Source organism: Haliotis rubra, unplaced genomic scaffold (assembly GCF_003918875.1).
Source record: "Haliotis rubra isolate DU_JTF1 unplaced genomic scaffold, ASM391887v1 Scf143, whole genome shotgun sequence".
In the NCBI taxonomy this organism is placed as follows: Eukaryota; Metazoa; Mollusca; class Gastropoda; order Lepetellida; family Haliotidae; genus Haliotis; species Haliotis rubra.
The window spans coordinates 1,054,896-1,082,378 of NW_025765370.1; the positions used below are offsets into that span (position 1 = coordinate 1,054,896).

General features: G+C 38.0%; 2 protein-coding genes and 1 long non-coding RNA gene across 4 annotated transcripts; 2 read left to right on the forward strand and 1 right to left on the reverse strand.

Moving 5' to 3' along the window:
• The first annotated feature begins 144 nt into the window (after positions 1-144).
• On the forward strand, positions 145-4,999 carry LOC124269221. Its single transcript, XM_046704236.1, has 3 exons — positions 145-201; positions 1,693-2,028; positions 2,374-4,999. The coding sequence occupies exons 2-3, from the start codon at positions 1,704-1,706 to the stop codon at positions 2,691-2,693; spliced, it is 645 nt and encodes a 214-aa protein (XP_046560192.1). The 5' UTR covers positions 145-201; positions 1,693-1,703; the 3' UTR covers positions 2,694-4,999.
• A 7,761-nt stretch (positions 5,000-12,760) lies between these two features.
• LOC124269223 lies at positions 12,761-27,272 on the reverse strand. The gene is made up of 3 exons (XR_006896462.1): positions 27,259-27,272; positions 20,483-20,486; positions 12,761-12,954 (listed from the first exon to the last, which is right to left on the reverse strand). It is a non-coding gene; the product is annotated as an uncharacterized LOC124269223 (long non-coding RNA).
• On the forward strand, positions 14,563-21,642 carry LOC124269222 (39S ribosomal protein L46, mitochondrial-like). Of its 2 annotated transcripts, XM_046704238.1 has the most exons (7): positions 14,564-15,022; positions 16,712-16,763; positions 18,040-18,250; positions 18,937-19,070; positions 19,545-19,687; positions 19,998-20,123; positions 20,875-21,642. In XM_046704238.1, exons 3-7 carry the CDS (start codon positions 18,108-18,110, stop codon positions 21,025-21,027), a joined length of 699 nt encoding a protein of 232 aa, XP_046560194.1. In that variant the 5' UTR covers positions 14,564-15,022; positions 16,712-16,763; positions 18,040-18,107; the 3' UTR covers positions 21,028-21,642. The 2 variants fall into 2 exon arrangements, with proteins under 2 accessions (XP_046560193.1, XP_046560194.1); XM_046704237.1 differs by lacking the exon at positions 16,712-16,763 and having other exon boundaries at positions 14,563-15,022.
• Positions 27,273-27,483: the final 211 nt, after the last annotated feature.

Below are 27,483 nucleotides of genomic sequence, written 5' to 3' on the forward strand. Positions count from 1 at the left end.
AACACCCCAAACACTGGTGTAAGGATTATATGGCATCTTATTAAAATATTTTTATTATCAATATCTATTTTCTAATTTACGCATAATCAAGCAATGCATGATACATTTTCACTTCCCATAATATGTAATAACCGCTCCCTAAAGCTTGCCTTCCGGTTTCTTCAGCTGTGTTTGTTACCTTGTCGATCGGACCTTTGAAAGGTAAGCTTGTTGTGAAAGACAGGGCGTCGTAGGTGTGTAAATAACGGGCCCATATTCAGTTTACTCTTGCATGATCATGTATGTATAATCAGTCACACATAGCCGAAAACAACCCACACAATTAGCGAAGAATAATCGACTAATTTTACAACAGATATAGGCCTACGTCTTGTAATGAAATGTATACATTAGATGCATGCCCCAGATGTACGGTATATTGATTTAAGGGCAGGTCTGCCAGTCAGTCAGTTATGATTCATCAGCTGTCATTATCGATTACGACTGTTGTCTACATATTTTTTACAGTGGGACGTTATTGGTGTAGATGAGTAATCGTGTAGAGTTTTTTATCTATGTATAATGGCTTTTTTATTAGTGTATATATATCTTTGTATTTGTGGATTTGTGTTGATTTGGCATTATTTATAATAGTTTCATATTTTCAGACAATATATGTTAAACAGCAATGCAAAAATGAAACTTTATGTGCTAACTTGTAAACATTGAATTGTTCCTTTACCTCTCTGATAGCAACATGTCTTAAGTCACTATGTTTAAGTTAAAAGGATACATGGTATGTTTAAATGGTACACAGGTAAAGGAGATTGTTTTTTCATTGATTTAGTAATTGCCACTCAAAAATGTCCATACATATAATCAATCGAACTCCAGTAAACATATTCAAGTGTTCATATATGTATTTGATATTTGTCAAGTAAAATAATAATGTTGTTAACATGCTAGGTTTTCTACAAATGCAAATTCCCTAAACCATGTTATCATGTTTGGTGAGCTGGCAAACTGTATTGCTGTTTTATTGAGATGCCTTCACCATACTTACACCCTTAAAATATACTAAGTACAGTCGTGCCCCGTTTATCCGAACCTCAGATATCCGGAAAACTTGCCTTCCGAACGAATATTCCTTAAAACGAATTCACAACATTGTAAAATTAGTCACTTATCCGGAAATCCGGTTTCTGTAACCGGATGGTCATTTTTACATACAAAACGCTAAATTATATGCATTTTTTTCTCATATATCAGGATGGATGAGCACCTGTCAGTATATTTACACACCTATTTTACTGAGTGGCCTTGCGTGCCCTAACCTAAAAGAGGTCAGCAGTCTTTGAAGTGTGAGAGGATTAACTTCCCATAATTAGCAAGGTGACATTGATGATTGACGTAAACCTTTTGTGATTGGCAAGGCATGACACCCCTGTTGTTTTGGTAGTGACTTTAATCTGGAAATTTATGTTAGGTGCAGGAACAATGCGAAAGCATGGATGACATGTATGTCTTTTTTCAATATAGTCCGCGGTTCAGATATGCAGAAATTCGTTTATCCAGACAAATTCAAGAAAAACACAGGTGTCTGGATAAGTGGGGCATGACTGTAAATAGATAATGAATGAAGGAATAGATAATTTATGAGTTGAACAGTTCATACCAACATGTTATAAATTTCTATGTGATATTTTTTGTTAGTTACTTCACAGATGGCAACTCAGCAAAGAGGCAGACTTCCTCCAGAAGATGAGAAACGGTTACAGTTGAACTATGAATTCCTTAAAAGTGAACTTGATGGAAAAGACATAGTTGATAAAATGTTTCAGAGTGGCATTTTCTCTATGGATGACATGGAAGAAGTAAAAAATGCCATGCCAAATATTCGAAGCAAGAGGGCTGAAGTCTTTCTAACTAAATTATTCAACTCAGGAAGCAATGGTTATACAGTATTCTTAGATGCAATTAAAGGAGCTGGATACCCGCATGTTGCTAAAATTCTCGAAAACACTGTTCTGGTTTCTGAAGTTGAAGAAGGTAATGATGAAAATCACAAGACTTGTCTTTTGTTGAATTTTAATAAATCTGTTTGCCCACTGTAATTAAACTTAGAATGAGTGGAAATCTGCAAGTGATCCAAGACTAATAAAATTTCTAATACTTGGCATTACCTGTTGGTCTATGGGATAGATAAATATTTATGACATCTTTTATCTCATTATCTATATTCTCATTGAAAAACAAATGTCACCCTGCATTATTTGAAATGTTTACACTCAGTGTGTCTTTGGATCGAAGATGTGTCCTCACCATGATGTTGAGGTGGAATTCAGATTGTCAAGTATATTTTCAATATTGGAATTTTATTGTCTGTTGTTTCAGAGGACTGGTTTGAGAGTGTGCCAGGTTCACGCAGGACGGACAAAATACAGGAGAAAGAGTTGAGCAGAATGGTGCAGGCATTTGGCATTGGCTGGGAATTCATCGCCATTGAACTTAAGATGACCAAAGCTCAAATTGAACAGGCCAAATTAGCTGGCCATACACCATACTTGCAGATGTTTAATGTATTTACGAAGTGGAGACAGCGTGAGGCAGGCAGAGCAACGTTCCAGGCATTTGTAAAGGCACTTCGGGCCTGTGAGAACATGTGTACTATAGACTGGGACATCATCAAGAATACAGTGCAAAACTCACATTGACACAAGGTTTAGAGTGCACCCTGGTTAATGCAGGGTATTTTATCTCCAATGTTTTACCATTTATACCCTGGACCTTTGTGCATTGACTAATATACAGGGCCTTTCTCCACAAAGATGTCTTAGCACTAAGACAACAGTATCCCTATTACATTAACTTAGATCTCTGTTACAGTTACAGTGCTAAGATCACTTAGGGCCCAAGGTTTTTGTCTCCTATCACTTAGGACAGAATTTTTGATTACTCATAAACTTCAAATCGGACAACAAATCAAAATGGCTCTTCTGAATGAGAGTTTGGCATTCATCTCCAGTCATCCATATAGTTGGAGTGAAGTAGTTTAGAACTGATTTGAAAACTGTTGTAGATTACTGCTGTAGATTACTTCTGTTTAGGCTGAAGAGATGCGTTAAGACAAAGAGGTAGGTCCTCATGTGTTTGCACTCTGTTAGAGACATGATGTAACAAGCTCAAATAGCTGCCACTTTGTCCCATCGTGAAAAAACAATGTAATTAGATAGCTATTTTTAGCATTTCCTCAAAAACAAAGCTACATCCAAACACTGTGTTGCAGTTGAAGTGACAAATACCTTGACATATATGATTTTCAACACAATCACAAAATGACAAATAAATAACATATTTCAAAATAAAGAATAAAGACTCAGCTTTACTTCAAATAACTGTAAGTTTGACACAACAGCGTTAGACTTTACTTGGAAAAGAGGTCCAGGGTAAATCGTAATCTAATGGAGATATACTCTTGTTAAACAAGGATGAACACAATCCAACAAGTTGTGACGAATATGCCTGAATCAGGTCCACTTACATAATGCTATGTATATGGTCATGTGTTATAATGCTATAGGGAACCCACACGTATTACAGGATCCTCCAAGTCTCTTTGCTAAAGCTAAAATGGGGATGAGTATTGGCTGCTGGGGCTGAGAAGGGAGGTGAATGTATTTTCAAGTAAATGTCCCAAGGTCTGCTATAGACACCAAGATGCAGGCTTGGTAACAGGAGTGATGTTTCTTCACTCCAATATGCTTGTAGTTTGTTTTTCTAAATACATTATTTTTAGAAGGAATTTCACACTTTATATCTTTAACATACATATATGTATATAAGAAAGATCATCAGAACCCAATTCATCGACATTGTTCCAAAGGTCATCAGACAAGTGTCAAACACATTCTCAACTTCCTGGGGAGTGTACAATGAATAAATGGTTAAGGATATATCATATTTATATAATGCCTTGCATATTCCCCTATTCCACAAACTAAGTGATTTGACAAATCACCCTGAATATACTTTTTATGATGCATGTAGAATTTTATTTCTTTAAGTGGTGTATAAAAACTGATTTACCAGTGACACTAAAGCCATGGTGCACAGATGCTTCATACTTACCATACTATACTTGCTGTTTCATAGTTACAAGATGATAATGTATATGAATTAACTGTGATATTTTTGCATGAATTGTTCATCTGCATAGTGCTGTATTAGCTTTAAGTTAGACTCATGTTTTTATCAAGTATTAGTAAGAGTGATGTCTTTATTGTATATATTCCCATCTATGAATCCGAGTGCCACAACTTTGTGTCAGCAAGGAGGTAATGCTGTAGCTTATCTTTTTTGTAGCCATAGTGATAACAATGTCCAAATATATGTGTCTGGCATAAAGCCAGCAAGTCCTGATAATATAATTCCTTTGAGTTCAACAGAGCCAGTCTACAGAGCTGGTTTTCTGATGACAGTAGTGTAGTGGGGTGCTGTGTCAGTTGACATGTTGCAGTGTAATGAAGAAAAGTACATAGCAACAGTGAGGGTATTAATGGATTGTACCACACAGTTCAAGCAGGAGTTTAAGAAGGATTCCCCTACTTGATACACAATATCATCATCCGTATTGACTGTGTCCAGTACTGTTCTAATGTATATTTTCATCATCAAGAGTGCAAGTCAACCTCGTTTAGCACTGTATGCATTATTTTGATTACGGGAAAACTTGCTCAGTCAACAGATGTTTGTTGACTCTCCCATTTTTACGTTTATCTTCATCATGTTTAGTTAAGGTGTATCCGGTACTGATGGATAGAAATTTGTGAAGGTCACATGTATGTTTTGGATAAGATCAAGTTTGTCCAAAAACCTTGCACAGTGACATACTAAGATCTAATATATGTTTTTTAGTTAGTTTTAAGTGAAATGAAATCACTTTTGATTTTCTCGTAATTTCTTGTTTCGATTTTGTTGAACTTGAATCGTGGAATAAATCAGATTATCACCTGGAAACATATAGACGTAGCTGAAGCATGTTTCCTTCAACCTATTAAGAGACTTTGAAAATACACAATGCAATTTAGAAAGTGGTCAAATGTAACATATGTTATATTTGGGATTACACTTTCTTTACACTGTTTTTACACTACCGGATGGGACTCAAGCCAACAAAAGTACTAGAATCTGTACTTTACAAAGAAAGTGTAATCCCAAATATAACATATGTTTTATTAAGAGACTGGTCATTTGTTATAGGCGGGCTGGACAAATGAGATTAAAGCTGGGTCTTTAAAAATGACAGCAAAAGAGGGGTTCACTAAAATATAATGAGGGAAACGAATAAGGGAACACCACTTCAAGGCAGTGTTTCATTATTTAATCTCAGATTTCCTCCCACAGCACTATTCAAAGCTGGTGATGAAAACTGGAAAGTATTAAAGGAATGCTTGAATTTTCCTGTGTTCCTTTATTTGTTTCTTTCAGTATACATAACAACAATGAAAAATGAAATGGTTCTCTTTTGGTTCAAATATATAGGCTGAAATCTTGAACATTATTGAGGGGCTGTCAGGTGTCATCAGGATTAACTGGGGTGGGGTTATGAAATAATCAGTCCTTTACATCAACTTTTGTACATTAGTTTTAACAGTTATGACTTGAATAGACACTCAGTGTCCCAAGTCAGTCAAGTACTGGTAACGGATAACTCTATTTCCTGTATGCACTCCATGTTTATGGTCAGATCCTTCATCAGATGATGCACTGCCACATGCACTTAACCATAAAACTGACCACCCAATCCACTTTGTCACCTGTCAGGACTGGAGTCACTGGGCACCTGTCTAACCTGTAATGCCTGGTATGATGATTTTTTACTGAAAATATGATGTAAATAAACATGATCAACAAAAGTCTCCTTTTGGTCATATATATAATAGTACAAGTATATAATTTAAAAACTTTCCAGCATGTGCCATTTTAGGTGACATCATATGGAGTGTTGACCCAAGAGTATGTCCAGTATTTTCAGGATGGGTTGCTTTCGTGAACTGAGTCAAGCTTGTACAGTTATGTTATTGTGTTTTTGTCACCAAATGAGTAATTTGTAGTGTTGGTAAACATTTACTTTCAGTTAACAATTTGTCTATAATATTTCTTTATTTATTAATGTTTTCAAAGTTTAGTTTACGTCAGAGGTGCACAGCTCATCTTCCAGACCTAGTGTTGACTGTCAGAGGCCTACTGTCTGCTTTGATGGGGTTCAGTTCGACTAACAATAGTGACCCCTGCACGATAAAATCCATGGATCCATGGAAAATTCTCATCCCTGTATCACTGGCACCAAGTGGTTTACCTTTGGCTGGAAGCAGACCATCATTGGTTAGAACAAAAAACCTACCCATGAAGACGCGAGAATTGGTCTTTGTCATAAGAGGCAATGAACGTGATCGGGTCTTCAGGCTCGCTGACTTGATTGACGCACGTCATCGTATCCCAACTGCGTATATCAATGCTTATGTTGTCGATCACTGGAATGGCTGGTCTAGTACCATATTACAGACCACATATAGCAGGAATGTTGCTGAGTGCAGCATTAAACAACAAACAAACAAACACCACTAGAGGAATGCAATCAAACCCATGACGTGTTGGTGATATTCTGTGACTAGGCCGACTGTTCGAATACTTTCCCTCTCTTGACTATGGGTTTGTGCATTTCCCAACTTTCAATCTTACCATATCTTGCCACACTTACTATAAAATACATTGTCAGGATGCAGTGATCTAATAATAACTATGATACTGGCTGACTGATGTTTGAGGCATCACTCAGACATTCACTAGCCATGTGCCAATATTCAAGTTGAGATTTCCACTCTTTAATCAGTATTTGTTTGTAGCATGAGGGACACCACGTGATGTTACATGTTACCCTCATCAGTCATCAAACCCAAAACTTCAGGATCTTGAGGTATATCTATGAAAATATATATATTTGCAGTGTAGGAAAGATGTAGAAAATCTAGCCTGTCCACAGGACTGGCAGGTCAAAATTTTTACCAGTCCTGCCAAAATCTAGCCTGTCCTCCAAATATAAATAAAACACCTTCAGCAGTAAATATTCAAAAAGGTTATAATCATTATATACATTGTATATGTCATTGGTTTGCTAAAATTGACCCGACATGAGGACGGACTAGATATTTTCTTAACCCATCCTCCACAAAATTCACCCGTCTCGGACGTTGGGACGGGCTATCTTTCCTACACTGATATTTGCATTAAGCCCTTAACCACTGCACTAGCCAAGGATCTACACTGCATCCACGTATCCTGGTATAGAAAAATGGACACAACTCTGGATTATTTGCTATAAATGCTGATCCTGTTGACTTGGACTTGTTAGTTCTTCTAAGGATAGGATCCTTTGAGGATTCCTGATCAGGTCATCAGATCCTGGCATGACAAAGGGATCCAACTCTTGGTTACTCGAGATGCTAATCATGTTGACTGCCATAGAGGATTCCAAGGCAGGGGTGTAGCTACCATTATAAAAAAAAAGCCTGGGCTCACACATGACACATGACGGGCTTACACATAAAAAGGTTGGGCAAGCCCTCAATACTATGTAAAGCTTTGCAACCTATTGGGCTAACACGAAAAACTTGGCTTACTACGCGCCTGCAAAGCTGAACACAGAAAGGGTCCTCATGTACCCAGAACATATCCTGTAAGGGAAATAGTGAGGTGTTTTCGTGGCTACATCCACCCATTCTGGAGTTACTCGCAGGCCACATTCATGAAACCCAGTTTACCTGCACATCTCATTCCAAAACATTGTTCCTGACACAAACCAGTTCACTCATATATTGCTTCAACTGAAATGAGGGATTGTGCCTTTCAAAACAGGTGAGAATGGTCTATTGTAGTCATTTATTCAATATTTTCACATTTTATTACACATCTCATTCACACGTGATGAGCAACTGGAGGTATAAAAATACAAAATACAATATATTCATAAAACACATGTATAAAAATAAAAATTATATTTGAAGCCTGTTAGAATCAACTACTGCTATACCACAGTAGTGGAAACTACAAGATGCTTGTGCATGAATGGAGTGATGTTTACAGTAGGGGTGAATACTGAGTGGGAAACAAAACAACTATTGTGATAGCGATAGTCTATTGCAACCAACTATTACAATACTACTGCATAGTTTCTTCTCTCCTTGAATTGTCTCATTTGAAGTCATTTCCCAAACGAATGTATAGTTTATATGAAGTAAAAACAAGTTGAAGTAAGACTTGAAACCCAGATCAAGTAAACAGTTAAAACTCAATGAAGCTGCAAGTCTGCACCCACACTGCGCATTTATCAATGGAAGTCAATTACTAAACTATCGATAGTCACACATACTATCGATGCATCAATAGTTTTTCATTTCTTCTGCCGACTAATTGTTATCGGAGACTCAACAATTGCAATGCATCGATAGTTTGATGCATCGTTACAGTAATGGACGTTAATTGAAACCTTGGAGACCAACTTCTCTTCAAAATACTTCACATTAAGATTATTAGCACTTTAATAGCTAAAATGATTAAAAGACAAAAAGCCATAGATTTCCCTTATCAAAGACTATCAGCCAAGAGTCATCCAGGGTAGTTGTATTAGCGAAAACATTTGCATCTTAGGGACCCTTAATAATTTATGCTTTTTTTGGTGTGTGTGTGTGTGTGAAGAGAGAGAGAGGGGAAAGAAATGATTGGGGGCTCCTCCAATTTTGTTCTGGGAAGCTGGGGTCAGCATTTTGTACATAAAAGTATGTTTAAAAATTATGCTTAGGAATTATGGGAAGGGGGGTCATTGATTTTGTACATTATATGGAGGGGGGTCACTTATTTTGTACATAAAATTTAGGGGGGATCATTCATATTGTACATGCTTCTCCAAAAAAATCATCATCACCCCCCTAGCCATAGATTATGTACGGTCCCTTATATGACTATTCTGTAAACATAGAGATTGTAGAGGATTGTTATCCAATGCTCCATTGTGAAAGTACAACAGAAATATTGTTTGGAAACTCTTGGAAAAGAGCAAATACCATGATTTCAAACTCTACTTCTTGTGTCAATCTGGCAGGTCAAATGTGATTTCTTTCACAACAAAAGAGTAGTCCCTCACATTTATTCTGATTTAACAATGGATTCTTGCAGAAAAAAGATTTCAATCTACTTGATTTTCAACTTAATGTTGCTTGAAAACAAATTCAGGTTATCAACAATACAAAACAAGTGGATTAGCTTGTTAACAGATAAAGCAGATGACTTCTTTTAAGAAATTATTATGTCACATAATTATCACTGTACATTATTGCATGAAGTTCTTGTCATATCACATATTGTGACATTTAATGTAATTTGATGATATATGCAACAATGACAACAAACACAATACAAAGTTACCTTTTAGGTGTAAATGTTAAAATTAAAATACATATTAAAATGTATATATTTACATTAGGCTTGAGAACATCTAATACTGCCATATCGCAGTCTTGGAAAAAGTCAAAAACTAAACTGCTCTTGAATCACTGGAGCTGATAAGCTGCCTCAATCGTTGATCTTGTCTGTGGTCACAATTCATCAATGTTTCAACGTCAGTTTCACAATGCTCTTCCAAAGGGCACTCAAAACAAATGAAAACGCATTTCGGTGGACGATTTGAGATGTAATAAACTGGATTATGAAGGATGACTCAAGGTTCACCTTGATTCCAGCGTGAAAGTGTGATTCAGACAGGCTCTGCTAGACTGGTGCCACTCATTACAACACTTGTCCAGCACAAACTTCTACTTCTTCTATAATGAGTGTTTGGTCATTTAACACCATACACACATCAAAAGACTGTCATGTGATCTTGAAATTCCTGATGTGAGGTCACATTAAGAGAATGCACACAATAGTATTCAGAGCGAGATTCCAGTCCAGTTACACCTGATTGTCTGGATGCGAACATGTCCACCCTGTACATGGTGTGGACCAAGCACTTCAGAAACTAATGCTATAAGCTGGGTTAGATGGTCATGTTAGATGGTCATGTTAGATGGTCATGTTAGCAGGTCATGAGGGTGAGCTGTAAAAAAGTAGTTGTTGCCTATTCAGGTCTGGATATGTTACATACACCACAAGTTTGAATCGAGAAGGAGATGTGGCCTTGTAATGTGTTCATGTTCTCAAGGAAACCATAGTAACAAACCATATGTCAACACAGTTGAGCTACAGCAGCATCACATGATGGAACTTCCAAATCTTGAAGCAACCTTTTAGCTATAAATTCTTGCTCTGTGTTACGCAAGGCAGTAAGAAACGTGTCAAAGGCATCAGGACCTCTTCTTACAAGTAAGTTAAAGAATTCTGTCACTTTTTGTCTTCTTGTTAATTTACTGTAAATTTCATCCAGCATGTCCTCAGAGAATACTCGCTCCTGAAACATATAGTCTGACACACCTGTAGTTATGATAACTTTTTCCAGCAAAAACATCCAATTCCTTTGTATAACGTTCCGGTGAGCATCTTCCATTATGAAATTGAAAAACCTGAAATGAATAACAGCCAGATATATTTTGGAATAACCGAAGATCAAGTACTAGTATTAGAATGTGCTCATGTCACTGATAAAACCTTATGTCCAGATACAATGAAACTAACACAAAGTGTGCAACTCATGATTTATCAGACAGCAGTAACCATATAATATAATATGGTCTCTGGTCAGAGTGTATATAAAATGGTTTATGCCAGATGCAACTAAACTGACCTCTTGGAAGTGGAAAATGTGTTGTCTTATAACCTTCGTGTGATGTTGAGTATTTTCATGTTAGCTGGGATGTTATTGATTTGTCACTTTTTAAAAAAAAAAATAAAATAAAATTTATAAGCACTTTCATCAGTGTACCAGATAAACATTTTATGACCTACATACTCAACTGCGGAAGCTGGAACAACACTTGCCTAACATGTTGAAATCTAACATGTTATATTTGGGATTACACTTTCTATGTTACATTTGACCACTTTCTAAAATGGCATTGTGTATTTCTATTGAAATCTGCCAGATAAAATATATTAAAAATCACATACGTATAACTTGCCTCTTTAAACATCATTCACACATGACGGATACCAAAGTACCACAAGCAGAATCCATCAACAATGTTCGCAATCACGTACATTTTGCCGGCAGTGACGCTATTGTGATAAGTTAGTGGTTGTCCCCCCTAACATCAAAAACGAAGTGGGTGGGCTAATTGGCTGGGACTGGATCGGTCTATTGGCCTAACTTGAGTTGTTTTAAAGGGCCACTGATCCAGAGCAATTTCCATGGACTGGTTGTTGCTTTTGTTATTGTTTTCCTCCAGTGAGTACCTGGATGATATCCCAGAATTCATAACTGGTTCGTTACCGCTGCTGCGCCACCCTCATGCGCAATTGATAGTATAAGTATAGACCGATCAACAAAGATGAAATCTTTTTTACTCAATAATCTTATGTTGACTTTGTTGTAAAATTATGTAGACTTTGATGAATAATTTGGTTTCTTATAAAAAAATATTCACTTGGGGAGAGTATTGAGCTTGGGTTCAGTACTAGTCAGTCTGAACATTGTATTAAATGGCATTATTTTGATAACAAACGAAAACATTTTATGTTTAACCATCTGCCAGTGGTAAAAAATGTTAGGACTGAAATAATGAAGTCAATGTACGTCTTTATATTTTGTCTTATAATCCTAATTAGTTTATCATCATATTTGTATGGATTTTGAAACTTAAGAAAATGCACACGATATGCTACTTAGTGAATATATAACATGATTGTAATATCTAGACATTTTATAGATTGCCAACGCGTATCATATTTCACACACACACACCCTGAGCGCGATCTAGTGTATGTTGTCTGTCTCATTACACTTCACGGTGAAAATAATGATTCTGTCGAATGCCATAACAAATAAATAAAAACAAAATGCAAATATTAAAATCAACACAGACTAATGTTATACTTATAGCAACAATATCAAGCTATTACCTTTTTCGAGGAATGTATCCATCAATATGTATTCAGTGTAGATTAGTAAATCTACATACATAAACACTATCTTTTGACAAAGGATAAAAGCAATCATAATCAATCAGCATGTTATAGGTTAATCCTTTGATCGATGTTTGAACTCAGCTGATAATTCCTCTTACTGTACTTCCATGTGCATATTACATAAAATGGTGTCCTCCCATTACGCAGACAGCCAGTTCGCAGACACCTTAAAACAACAACATTTACGGTTCAGAGAACAGATTATCTACTACCTCTTACCTACACATTATAATGGACTAGTCAAAATAAAAACACAGGAACAAACTGAAGCTATATTATTTATTTTGAAAGATGGACGAAAAGACAGTAATTTGAATTTTCATTGCTGCAATATAAAAACAGTTTGTTTTCATAAACATTTCTGTTTAACCTTCTAGTCTAACGGGAGTCGGCATCATCATATTGAAAACATTAGCTTAGCTATTAGGAATTCCGACACTGTTGTATCATATAAATCAAATAAAGTCAAATGTGAACCTAAATATTATTCATATGGAATAAAGAAGTTATATGTTTTGCACACAATATTAAGATATATGACGAGTGCACTTAATTACGATTTATTTAGAATAAATATTCAAAATATGACGCATCATGACAATGTGGCCATTATTTCCTTGAATGACCATTGTATACTACTCAAAGACATAAACTGTTACAATCTTTAGAAAGTATCGTTAAAATTAGAACACTGATTGGTATTAATCGTATCTTACATGACAATGCAGGTGTCTCATTTACTGCAAATCAGAATGTTTTCAAAAATGTTCATATCTATACCTCTCCAACAAAACGTAACTTCTGTTTGTACATATGCTATTATTGGGAGGGGGCTTTTCTATCAATAAACACAATCAAACATCTCAGTGACAAACCTGTTTTTAAATTCGATAGTAATTGATAGTAAACTAAAATTTGAGAAGAGAAATCATTTATCATTTAATCACAACAAAGTTCTATTTACTCATAATCAAACTTCTCAGTAGCGAACCTGTTTCAGGCTCACCCTGCTCTACTCACTAGACAGCGGACTGTTCCATTGTACTTGTAGGTATTACCCTAATTAACCTTCTAGTTTAGTGTCTGTCAACTGGCTGTCTGTCAAATAGGTGTCTGTCAATTGGGAGATAACCCATAAAATGTAATACATTTGCCAAATCAGACCTCAATTTATAATGATGAGTATTTACTCCAGACACAAGAAATGCCAAATGGGCACCTGTGTCGGGTAATCTGAGTGGTGTTATCACTAATTATACCTGTTATAAATTCATTAACTGACCATCAAGTGAATGATGACAAATAACGTGTAGGTTTACCACCAAACAAGGGTTACAGCAAGAGAGTAGTAATCCCTGTTTAGCATGCAAGTTTGATTGCCTGAAAAAAAACCTGATGGGCTGACACTGTTTTGAGGATACAAACGGAACTTCATTGTTACATAAGAAATATATATATGCATTTGCTGTGACTTAGTTAAAAACTGTATATACCTATGTACCTAAGTAAAATTTCAGATTTATTTTGCAATGGCAAAGTGGGGTTGTTTAGTTTATGGATTCAAATACATATATCAAATGTTGTATTGGATATCATAGCATACGTAATAGACATAATATTTTTACATGATTAAATATTGAGGTAAAAAACACAGAAATAGGATCAAATTGGATCAGTCACCATACCATCCAAACATTTGAAAATCTGAAAAAGCCTACACTGCTGGGATACTTTATTACAATCAGACAAGAACTACTGGGGATATTTTCAAATAAGGGGATCTGATGGGCAAGATTTTTAGCAGAGCCTGAACTGTGTCAGAACGTCTTGATCAGCACAGTTATTTCAAATACCAAACCCAGTTTAGGGGCTCTGTGCTCAGAGTGAATGAGTTTAGTTTTACGCCACTTTTAGCGATATTCCAGCAACATCACGGCTGGGGACACCAGAAATGGGCTTCACACATTGTACCCACGTGGGGAATTGAAGCCAGGTCTTTGACATGACGAGTGAACGCTTTAACCACTAGGCTACCCCACCACGCCTCCTGTGCGCAGAACTGTGAGTACGCCTCATCCAGATAATATAATAGCCAACAGATTCACGTTATAAAAATAAAAGACCGGTTTCTGGGTATTATAGTCGTACAAAGTTTGAAACTAAATGGTAATTACATTTCATCATCATATATTTACTGTTTTGGGAAGCATGTTTCTTTACCTGAGTAAGTGAGTTTCGTGTTATGTTGTCAAACTCTTTTATGATATAAAATGTGAAACAAAAATGAAAACTGTACTATAACTTAATAGAGTTCTTTGAATGTTTCTTCCGCATCCGACTCAACACGAATGCAAGGTGACAATTTCATAACACAGTTGATCTAATTATTCTAGACTTACTCTTCCAAACACAGACGTGTGATGGATCAAGGTGGTGTCAACTTGTTTCGATACCGAAAGTAGATCATAATATGATTCAAGAAGAAATCTTCACGCTGGGCTCTGTCTCTTCGTGTCATAAAAAACGCAAGTTGACGATGCGCAGAGATAATCGTAATATAGTTTAAGCTGCTAGCTCCATCTCATCGCGTGACACTTTCGTCACGCTGAAGACAACTGTGATTTGGAGGGCATAGAGAGCCAGGAACCAGTTTACCGTACGGGTGGCAGCATAGACTGGTTCCCGGAGTCTCCGCTTGCCATCGATGGCAGCGATAGTTTTGATGGACCGCAAACGGGCCATAGCTGTGTGGAGCTTTATTTTGTCGAACGAAGGGGAAGTAACTCTCGGGTAATATCTGACAGCATGGCTGCTAGTTGTTCGAGGTTTGCGGTACTACGTTCACTTTTTCGAAGAAACCGACTTCAAGGTGAAGTAAAAATGCATTGTTATAGTACCAGTTATTTCTTCAGATCACCATTATGGTCTTGGAGCAAGCACCGTGGAACAATCTGTCGTTCTGTATAGCAACAAGGCAATGTCCAACTTGTTTTTTACGGTGCACAGAGAGGTAGTTAATGCAGTCTGGTGCAGACAAACCAAGAAACATGTGTTGCAGCCTGTGCTGGTCCAGTCAAAAATGACCAAGGCGGCGGGTCGTGAGAGATGTATTTATTTGTTGTGTCGCTGTGGCATGACACTCTGTAATAATAATAACAAATATGCAATCCATATTTCCAAACACATTCACATATATACACACGGGTAAATTAAATATTCCAAAGAACAATTAAGATATTATCAAGCCACTGCATACATATGATATGCAGTAATATAATTACATAAGAGGTTCATAAACATAAGCTCATACTCAAACAACTATTAGTTGATTGTCACTGATAGTTAAACACATACTAAATCTGCATTGATTGATCATATATACATATACATGCAATATAACATTTGCATCTTGGCATATCAAGATGAGAAACTATAAAAACGCATACCCTGTGGGTGACACAAAAGTTAGTCTTTGACCTGGGTGGTCGCCAACGCTCAGAACACTGAGCAAAACTCGGAAGGTGTAACCTACTGTGTAAATAAGATAAATGACAGCACATTGTTGAAAGTGAGTACACAATGCAGACTACATATACATAATCTAAATATCATAACTTCCATATTTACAATTTCCTGATTATTACACCTAGGACAATAATCATACAGATAAAGCTTACAATATGCATTTAGATTAAAATAGTACACAACCATTACAATGAGATCTGACACATTCATCCATGACTCCATTCATAACATTCATGCTCATAAATCCCTAACTATGTACCATATCACACATTAGATTACTTAAAGGCATTTAATACAATCATTAAGGTTAATATATTCATACAGTAGACTTAGTTTAGTAAGTAATAATTTTAACTAACCTGTGGACTGATCTGTATGGTGGATGCAGTGCAGTGATTGTGACAAGTGCTGAGAGGTGTTAAAATGGTTGGTTACATAGATATTCAAAATCACCAATCAAGACAAAGAATCAGGCTTCAGTCCTTTGATCAAGACAATAGAGTAAATACACTAAAATGGAATAACCTGACTACCCTTAAATCAAGAATGAACTGACCCTATAAGCTGATTGAGCTCTAAAAGTATATACATGAGGTGAAGATAGACAAACAACTAATTAGATTACTTATTGTAAACAAGCGGTAGTCTGTTGAACAATCCTATACACTATATACAATGATAAAACCTGATTGGTACAAGTAAACAAATATAAAATATGTTTGATTTCATCCCTGTTACACATGTGTGAAGCAGGATTCAAACTCATAATCATAGTTCTAGCTTGCCCATCAGGGAAAGAGTTCCTCACGTATCCCCCGCCTATTTTTGTGATGAGCAAACACTATAGTTTAGTCTATAGTTTATAGTTAAAAATTAGGTGAGGAACTTTTGCTAAAAACTAGGAATGTTGCTTGGCTATTTACTTAATTTTCTTGTATTTTAACATTGTAGGCAATTCATCATTGTAATATGAAGCATAATTATGATAATGCTTCCACTCTTATTGATCTGGTTTCGTTGAAATACATTCCAGATACAATGCCGTCCGGTAATTCCGTGCACATAAGCACATCGATTGCAACACAGTAACTAACGCCACTTATTTTTTGTGGTTTACGTGGCTAAACATGGTGGTATGCATCATATTTACCTAGAAATATAAGTTTTATTGACGACTCTAAGATTCTAAGGTAGCATTATGCCATACGGTTAACTTTACCGGCGTTCTTACGACATTGCTTGCTGTCCGGTAATTCTGTGCAACATCCAGTTGGAGATCCGAAGTATGGAAGCGTATTAGGGCCAGATTATTTTCAAAATCACTTCATCAATGTAAGGAAGAGTGTTTCATATTAAATCCGATTATGAATAATGAAGAAAAAGGTTTAAAAGTCTGAAGAAAACAAATTTTCATAAAACTGTCAATTTATCTGTCAATTACTGATATTTACTTACCTTTAGTGATTAAAAGCCAGTCCCTCGTAGAAATGTCCCGATTTCAAGTGTAAATGTGGCAGCAGACGATGTTTACCTTCGATACGGAAGTACGTTATTGCAGCTGCGCGGAATTACCAGACTCACTTGTATATGTAAAATTACTTCTGGTGATTTATTAACTTGAACTGGGAACGTCTTAGCTCAAGCTTGTAACTGTCACTGACATTTGCTTCAGATTTTGGACCAAATATTTGCATCTGAACATGTGCAGTATGGTGTGAATTACAAATAACTACTATGAGATCTTTTCTAGTTGATATCTATTCTTAATTTGCTGAAGTAAAATAGATTTAAACAAAGAATTTATTACAACATAGTTTGGAAGAAGGTATGATATAATTATATGATAGATTAATGAACATTTTAGATATGCAAAAGGGCTTTGTTCATGTTGAGTGGCTTAAATGAAACAATGGTAGTCCTTGTGTATACAGTGATTTTAAGTCGATGACAAGATACTTATTGGTTTTTATTCACATTAAGGGCACTGGTATACAAACATTTAATGGGATACCTATCTGTCATGTTTGCTTCGTGCTATTAATAAAGGTATGAGCATAAGTGTGACTATCTGAAAGATGAGTTGATAAGGTTAAAGAGCCACATTTTAACAAACTGAACGTATATTTAATTAACTTATATAACTGTAAAGTATGTTCTTTTATGGATGCTTTGATTATTTACCATTGTGTTAGTAGCAGCTCCATAGCTAAAAATGGCTGTTGAAAATCTTAAAAACTGGTTTTAACTATTGTGCACATCCCTTTCTTAAGTCATGGTTGGTATTTGTCAATTCATTTTCTCAAAAAGTACTTGCTGTATTAGTAAGAAACTTCTGAAAACTAATAATGTGTTTTGCTTTAGGATTTCATTATCTGAAACGCTCCGCGAGCAGCTCCCAGACAGGCAAGTCGTTTCAGCAATGGCAGCTGATGAGTGCAGTGTGTGTGGAGAGATTCCCAGTCATAACAGAACTAAAAACCAAGATGGAGGACAGGTTTGGGGAGCTTCTCGACAAGATGGAGTTTGAGAACAGCCTTTTATCAAATCATGAGATACGTCACAGGAATGATATGTAAGATTCAAATGAAACTGTTTATGACTGTCATAGGATTCAAATCAGGCACTAAGTGTCTGCTCGTCACGCTGAAGACCCGGGTTCGATTCCCCACATGGGTACAATGTGTGAAGCCCATATCTGGTGTCCCCCACTGTGATATTGCTGGAATATTGCTAAAAGCGGTGTAAAACCAAACTCACTCACTCATGTTTACAGAAAGATTTAGTAGACTATGAAGATGAAGTTTGTTCAGTAATTACATGAACATTGATCTATCTACATTTGGTGCTGATGTTGGTAAAATTGTTGAGTCATGTGACGAGAGATCCTTATCCACATAACTATGGAGGTTTACCCCTTCAGCAAGCTGACACGGAGAGGTTGTCATCTGTGGGAAGACTCCTTGCTCTGCTACACTTGATGTAACTAGACGTTGATAATTATGAGATTGTCTGTGTTCTGCTTATGTATTGTACTGAATGACTGTGTTCTCTACTGTGGCTGACTCTTCCCACCAAAACTTTGAACTACTCACAGAATACATTTACTTCTAAAGATAAGGTTTTACAGTAAAATTGTCAAGAACATTGTCAGTGTGTTTCAACCATTTGTTATTTCAAACAGTAGTAATGTATTTTATGCTTGAACTATCTGTACCTCTAGCACTCTATGTTTTCTGTACCTGTAGTTGGGGTTTTCAGATTGAGAGAAGCGAGACGCAAAGAGGATGACTTTGAAGAGACGGAAGCCGAGGCCGTCACACAGACAGCTCTTGACCTGGAGGACATGTGGGAGATGGAGACGAAACAGTTCACCCCAGCTGACCGCCTCACTGGTCAGTGCACTGGTCAGCGCTTCGCTCGCTGAACAATAGGATGGATGAGAACACTTTCAAGAGAGAAAATAAAACAGTTCTCCATTTTCATTATTTTCATTGGTAGTTTGTCTCTTCACCCTGAATTGGTCTGAATGTGGTTGATCTACTTAAGGCAGGACCTGCATTCTTCCGTACTAACTTCTTTAGCTATCACAGTATAGTGCAATATGGTTGAAACAATCTCTGTCTTCTCTTCGAATAAAACTACTTCTTGTGTCTATAATTATGTGAAATATGAAAAGACAAGATGATTTCAAATGATAGATGACTGTGCGAACTGAATACCTTTTTAAATGCAAGAATCCGGATAACACAAGGCCCAGGGGTTGCATTCTTCACCAAATATGACGATACATGATATTTCAGGTGATTACCTGTGATGTTTCAGCTGATGATCCCTGATATTGCAGTTGAGAATACCTGATGTTTCAGATGCAGACAAGTCTGGAGACAAGAAGTCCACGGACAGGAAGTTGACAGAGAAGTTGGTACTTCTGGTGAAGCAGAAAGTCGGGGACAAGCCGCTGTGGGTGTTTCCCCAGGGAAGTTGGTCGGAGGGAGAATCTTTGAGAGAGGTGGGTCACAACATTACAACAGTCAGCATCATAAAGCAACAAAAATGTTTAGTATTAAAGTACATGGTCTTGACTTACTCAGAGATGATCTTGGACAGTTTGAGGGGCTGTGCCTTTCCCTTTCAATTGTCAGTGGCATTGTTGAGCTGTATCACATAACTCTCATTTAGAACTGGTCTTTAGCAAGCCATGCTTGTTGTAAGAGACGACTAACTAATGCTTGCTGACTTGGTCTTAGATTTTAGATTTATGATTCTAAGTGACTGTCCATCATACATGCAATGGATGATTGTTAGATTTGGTTGAACAGACTGCAGAGAGAGTTCTTGGTGTCCGTTGTGGGGAGGAGTTATCTGCCCAGTTTGTCGGGAACGCCCCCTGTGGCGTACACCAGTACGTCTTCAGGTCAAGTCCTGAAACAGAAACAGGAGTAAAGGTATGCCTTGATGGGGGTGTTTCAACCAGTTAACATGTTGTTAATTATCAGTTAAGAGCATGAAACATGAATTATTTTGTTACCTTTTGACCAGCCCATTTTAGAGTGTTCAATTAGAACTCTCTGCCCTTATTCCTACATTGTGTATCATTAAGCAATAATTGCTTACTCACCCTTCTTCATATCTGTGATAAGAAGGGACACTTCTTTATGGGCGGGTGGTAGGGTAGTGGTTGAAGCGTTCGCTCGTCAAGCTAGAAACATAGGTTTGCTACCCCACATTGGTACAATGTGTGAAGCCCATTTCTGGTGTCCCCAGCCATGAGATTGCTGAAATATTGCTAAAAGTGGCGTAAAACCTCACTCACTTTATCTGATTGAGTGTATATATGTGTAAAAAAAGAAAGGGTGATTTCCTTTTTAACATAATGAATGTTGTGATGTCATTCTTCCTGTTTTTTTTGTAACCTTTATTCAATAAGAAGAGAAATATACTGTGTTTAATAATGTGAAACTAGGTTACCAGTAGATCAAACTGCACTTTATTGAATTAAGAACTGAACATTAAGTGTGAGGCTTCATATGCTTATCCTTAAATCCAGCACAACATAAATTAGAGTATAAAATTAACATGATTTGGCATGTTAACCTTGAACTTCAATCTACTTAATATCACCAATTTGACACAGTGACAGTGCTTGTTGCATAATAATTCTGGCTAGTGATGTTTGTGTAATGTTGTTTTTTTCAGCTGTTTTTCTTCAAGGCTGCGTACAAGACAGGCAGTGTGAATGTAGATGAGGACAGTACTGAAGACTTTCTGTGGGTGACAAAGAGAGAACTGAGGGATTACCTGCATCCCTCGTATTACAGCAGTGTTAAGTCTTTTATACTTGATATATGAATGTGTGACTTGTGTTTGTGTGTCTGTCATCTCACTTGGCTTAAGAGTATGTTTGGTTCTTAAACCCAAGGTCCAGGGCCTAGATTTTCAAAGCTCTCTTAGAGCTAAGATAGTTGTAAGTTAATGTTAATGTATGGCACTTCTGACTATCTAAGAGCTAAGAGAGCTTTGAAAATCTAGGCCCAGGATCCCATTTCGGACCTAGACCAAACAAGGAATTTATTCTGTCATTCTGGAGGAACACTTAGTTCATAGATTATACAAATGTGAATCATATTTATGTATTTGTTGGTTACTAGAAATGATTATATATGAAAAGAAATCGACAGTGGTGATCTTTCTCTAAGACTAGTCTGAGGGTGTCATCATCCTACGGTGCTCAGAGTTTGTTCTAGTTTGTTTTTGATGTGCAGGAATCAGCGTAAAAGATCAGGTGTTTGATGAGAATTGTTTCTAATGAAATATTAGTTCAACAGTTTAAAAAATCCTGGTTAAATATAAGCATAATTAGAGAACGCCCAAACACTTTGTAGACTGCTCTGTGAGTGAATCATCATGATCAAACTGTGGACGCTGGTTCTTGTGTTGTATTGAAAATAAAGAATACAACACTAACACAACTCTGAACTTGTATTAGCCAAAAAGTTGATGGAACATTTGATTGAGCATCTCTTGCCAACTTGCCAAGCATGCACTGGAACCTGACACTTCCTTGGGTGCATTTTGTATGTCTTTAAGGCCTAAAAAAAAAGTTGTGGTTCCGATTACCCGACCGATGCTTGAATTCTGGTGCCGACCCTGTTTTCTTTAAGCGGTGTGAATAAAATAAGCTTTCAGATACAATTGTTTTTCCCCAGCACCGACGGACATTGGTCATTCTGATAGAGAAAGTCAACATGATGGCTGCAAGCTTGATTGAATAAACAATTACACATTGATAACTTTACTTCTAAAAAAAAATGAAAAAAATCCTACCTACCTACCCTAAATATTAAAGAGGTGTAATCGGAACCACAACATGGTTTTTATTTGGCCTAAGAGTAGCAGGGTGATATAAATCACAATACTTATTTAACTGTAGACTTAGGCCATGGCTAACTGGAGCACTATGTAACGATCACAGGTGACTGTATCCTGACGGAGAGAACCATCTGATGACCTTGGTTTCAGCAGGGATACTCTACCTTATATAGTCTCCCTGGTTTCAGTAACAGTATGAGACCTATTAGACCCTGTGATAAAATTGTTGCCAAGGAGCTTTATGTGGCTATGTGATAGTGGTTCACACAGGACCCTTTTTAAGGGCTGCATTTCCAGGATTGCGAGGGATATCTGACAAGACAGTGAAAGACAAGATCCATGGGGCAGGCCTCAGGGTCAGATGTCAGTCCGTTTTCACAGAACAGTGTCTTAACATCATTACTAGGCCGCCAGTGGTTTTAGGCTGGTGGGAGGGCCCTGATAGTCTCCAACCCCCTGTATACTGGGGTTGACGAATTGGGCCACATAGTTTACAGTTATCAGTGTTAACCAAACAAGCCAAACTTCAATCTCAGTTGGGACTGGATCCAGCGAACATCACCACACCACAGTAACAGAACAAGAAGAAAATATGTTGTATAGACAAATTCTCTGAAGAGTGTGGTTAAAGCGTTCACCAGAGACCCTGGTTCAGTGTGAAGGCCATTTCTGGTGTCCCCCGCCCTGATATTGCTGGAATAATGCTAAAAGCGGCGTAAAACTCACTCACACTGAAGAGCGCATGTAACCTGACGAAAGAAAACAGCATATATAATAGAGGACATAGGTATAAACACCCTGCCATCAGCCTATACCGGCATCATAAATGAATATCGAGCAAATAGAAATATACGTGCCGGTAGTCAAACAGGAAATAATCAACACACTGACATGGCTGACACGTGTCATTGTATCTAATTGGGTAGATCGAAGCTCATGCTTTTGATCAGTAGATCGTCTGGTCCAGTCTCGATTATTTACAGACCGCTGCTGTACAGCTGGAATATTGCTGAGTGCGGCGTAAAGCAACAAACATACAAAGCCCTCATGAACACGTACATGTGCACTATGCAAAGTGAAGGCAATGTTGTATCTTTTGTAATCGGATACAGTTGTGTTTAAAAAAGAAAAAGAACCAAAAGTTAACACAAATAAAGTTGTTTGACAGAGATAGTTTCATCAAAACTGGTGATGTTCTGATAAGTTTTCAGAATTACATACTGTCGTAAACAATTGAACCCAAACAGTGATCATTTTGCCTAAACACCGTGGAAAACCGCCTGTAAATGTGTATGATTCTTACAGTAGACTCAATAGACGAGAGTCTATGGAGTGGAGGGGTGTGAAGTCGGATTTATAGTCAGATATGAATGAGTGAGTGAGTGAATTTAGTTTTACGCCGCACTCAGCAATATTCCAGCTATATGGCGGCGGTCTGTAAATAATCGAGTCTGGACCAGACAATCCAGTGATCAACAGCATGAGCATCGATCAGCGCAACATGGACCGATGACGTGTGTCAACCAAGTCAGCGAGCCTGACCACCCGATCCCGTTAGTCGCATGGGTCCTGTTAGTCGCCTCTTACGACAAGCAATGGTTATTGAAGATCAATATTCTAACACGGACCTTCACGGGTCAGTCAGATATTGTTATAAGGTAAAAATGCATCCCTAAAACCACGAGAGAATTACATCCGATTCCGTATTTAGATTTCCAGTTTTGCTCAGGAGTCACAACGGTTAGGCACGGTATGGAGACGGAAAGTCTCCTCAGAATGGCGTTTAGCCGTAGGCTATAGAAAGAGACACAGAACACATTCGTCCTGAAATACATAACAGATTAATCTTACATTGAAACAATAACAAATCAATTAAAAGAGGTGGTCACCGAACGGTGCTGCCCGATATTCATCCAATCACGACACACGATATTCATCCAACCACGACACACGATATTCATCCAACCACGACACACGATATTCATCCAACCACAACACACGATATTCATCCAATCACGACATACATGAGTGCAAGGTCGGATACACGATTAACGAATTAAAACGAGGAGTTGAAGCATGTGACCAAAAATCAGGCTAGGTTCGAACCATTTAAAAAGACATGTTTGGCATTACGAGCTCAGAGTGCGGGTTGTTCTAACGTAACATTTAGGAAGCTAATGATCCACGCCACTCAGTTGCCCGTGTGGTACGAACCTGTCTGTTGTTGAAGTTGTATGTAGAGAGATGGGCTGGGACTTAGTAAAAACTATGTGAGTATAAACTTGGTGTTGCGTTTATCTTTGAATATATGTGTGCCAGTACATGAATGTTAGGTGGTTAGTTAGGAGTCACGGTCGTCCGACCCCTAACTCCTTGACTTAGCATCCTGCAACGGACCAAGCGAGTAGAGCATCATAGCTACCATCTCCCAGGAAAATGTGGAACGACCATATAGGTAACTGGAACGACCATATAGGTAACTGGAACGACCATATAGGTAACTGGAACGACCATATAGACTGGAACGACCATTTAGGTAACTGGAACGACCATATCGGTAACTCGATATTGCGACATAAAGATATGACGATATAGCGATACTGCGATAAAGCGAAATTGCGATAATGCGAAATGGTTATACGCGACATGGCGAAACAGCGATACTGCGATACTGCGATATATTCATCTTTATATGAGTTTTTGTTTATGTGGTATGTGCGTATGTGTATGTGTGTGTGATGCGTCCATGTTGTATTTGAATCAGTATCGTATTAGCTTAAGTCAGAAAGCAGACACTTTCTAGGGATTTCACGTAATGATAATATTCGGTGTATGCAAGTGGATTATATTCAGTAGTGATCTTCTATGCGTGCATAGCATGAATATGGTGCTATTGTGTAACTCATCGTCTGAATCATCAAAATGCAGCAACAACCGAATAATACATACAGAAAGAAACAAACATGATCGACGAAACACCACGAAGAGAACATAATAAGATGGAGTGGTTATTATTATTTAAGACTGGATCTCTTAAAGCAGCTGTTCAACTTCGGCGTCATATCACCGGTAATTTAAGCACCACGGAACAACGTCGGCGAATGGACTCATTGTTCCATCCATAAGTGTAGAAAATTACACTAAATGCAAAAAGGTTTTATTTATTTACTGGTTTTCTTTAAATAGTCATTACTAGCATATCATTTAGCTGATTATATTCAATCTTAATACATACAACACGAAGTAAAGGTTTGTTATTGTACAAATTTATCATTGTCTTATCTTTAAAACCATCGTATGAGTTACAACCAAAAAGTGTTATTAATAAATTTACTTTATATGTAAAAATAAGGTTCTGCTTTTTTAAAAATAAAGTGTACTATTCAGCTTTTTCTCGAATTGGGTAAACTGCGATGCCGTTTTGGGATGTACATGTCTGTTAAGGCCTATGACAAACGGCGCGTAAACGTGTTGCAACTAAGCATACACGTGAGCGTTAATTAAGCACCACCTGAAACTAATGGCAATTTTAAAACTTCTAATTCAAACAGGTGATCATACTAGAATGCACGAATGCACATGTAAAGCACGTGCTTCACCCAATATATAAAACGCAGTTCGTCGCAGGTTCATGTGCTGCAAAGGCGCCTAGCACACTGGGGTATATATACTCTCCCCAAAAAGAAACGCATGTAGGAATTTCAACTGTATTTTTATGTATATTTTGAAACATCTTGTAGGCTTTATGAGTCAATGAAATATAGCGAAATTGCACTCTGGGAATGCAGACTTATCCGTCTTTGGCACCAACTCGAGGAAAGTCAGTTTGAGTGTCACATGGAGACGTGTGGTGGCGGTGAAGTCAATACCTCGTGTGACCACCGTGGGCAACCAGAACTGCACGTCATCACCTCGGCATCGAACGAATAAGTCTCAGAATTTTGTGTTGCCCAATCGCAGCCCACTCTGCCTGTAGTGCCTGTGCGAGTTGCTGAAGTGTCTGGGGCTGAGGGTTACGGCGTCGCACCCGTCTGTCCAGGGCATCCCACAGATGTTCGATCGGGTTTAAGTCCGGTGATCTTGGGGGCCAGGGGAGCACATTGATGTTGTGACGTCTCTAGTGTGACGTGCTGTGTGTGGCCTGGCATTGTCCTGTTGAAACAACTCCCTCTGGCGATCAATGATTGGAAGGAGGTGTGGGCGTAGGTTTTCGTCACAGTACCGTTGGGCTGTCAGGTTGCCCTGGATCATCACCAAATCACTTCTACGGCAGGTGACATCACCCCCACCCAATCACTTCTACGGCCGAATCTGTCCGCCTGGGGAACGTAAGCGTCGGCACGTTCACGTCGACGTCTGTACACCCGCATTCTTCCATCGCGTCGTTCCAATAGAAATCGTGATTCATCACTGAACCAGATTCTACGCCAATTCGGTAGGTTCCAGGCCTGAACGTTGGTGCACCATTGAACTCGATGTCGACGATGTTGTTGTCGAAGCACAGGGCCAAAATAAGGTCTTCTGGCACGTAAACCAGCCTCTCAACCTGTTCCTGACGGTCTGTGCAGAAAGCCTCCTCAATCCGGGTATTTGTCGAGCGGTACTGGTCTCCGTAGCTGTTCGATGACGCAAGTGATGTACCCGGATGTAGCGATCCTGCGCCGCAGTGGTCGCTCGAGGTCGCCCACTACGAGGGGCATCTGCTACCGCATTCTGCCGGCGATATCTCTCCCAGAGCCGTGAAATGGTGCCTTGGTGAACATTCATGCGTCGGGCAACTGCACGTTGAGACTGGCCAGCTTCAAGCAAACCAATGGCGATATGACGGTTGGCTTCACTTAGACGTGGCATTTTGCGTTCGTCAACAATATTCCAAATACAGTGAATAATCGACAGACAGCGATCAACCTTTTATACCCATCATTGAGACTATCTGATCCCCAACTTTCACGTGCATTACATGTGAATTGTGTATTCTGTGACACTACACGCCGAAATTGAAAATCATGCTGTTAAATACGGGTATTTTCCGGATGGTGCGTTTTGTTGTGATGTTTCAAAACATAAACACCATAGGACTCATAAACAGAGCAAAACCTTTTGTAAAATGAATCACGTTTTAATTCATTGCTACATGATGCGTTTCCTTTTTGGGAGAGTATATTTCAAAATTGCAGTATGTGCACTCTGAACTGATATAAAGTTCTAAACATTAACTTTTCTTGACACGGCATGAAGTAGACTTTCGTAAAACGGAAACTTATTGGCATGAATGACGCCTGCATGCCATGTCAGCATCGGTGCCAAAGTGAACATTATAACGGTTGTTAGTTGACTTGTAAGTAAGCACGTGGTCACCGGTGAACTGAAGGATCGTCCAAGACCAGAAAGATCGAGAAGGCCAATGACCTTGTTGATGCCCCATACCGAGGAATT

Coding starts and splice junctions, on each gene's coding strand:
- LOC124269221 (XM_046704236.1), top strand. CDS start 1,704: ATGGCAACTCAGCAAAGAGGCAGACTTCCTCCAGAAGATGAGAAACGG. Junction 2,029..2,373: donor GGTTTCTGAAGTTGAAGAAG/GTAATGATGAAA, acceptor CTGTTGTTTCAG/AGGACTGGTTTGAGAGTGTG.
- LOC124269222 (XM_046704237.1), top strand. CDS start 14,959: ATGGCTGCTAGTTGTTCGAGGTTTGCGGTACTACGTTCACTTTTTCGA. Junction 18,251..18,936: donor ATACGTCACAGGAATGATAT/GTAAGATTCAAA, acceptor TGGGGTTTTCAG/ATTGAGAGAAGCGAGACGCA. Junction 19,688..19,997: donor AGGGAGAATCTTTGAGAGAG/GTGGGTCACAAC, acceptor TTGGTTGAACAG/ACTGCAGAGAGAGTTCTTGG.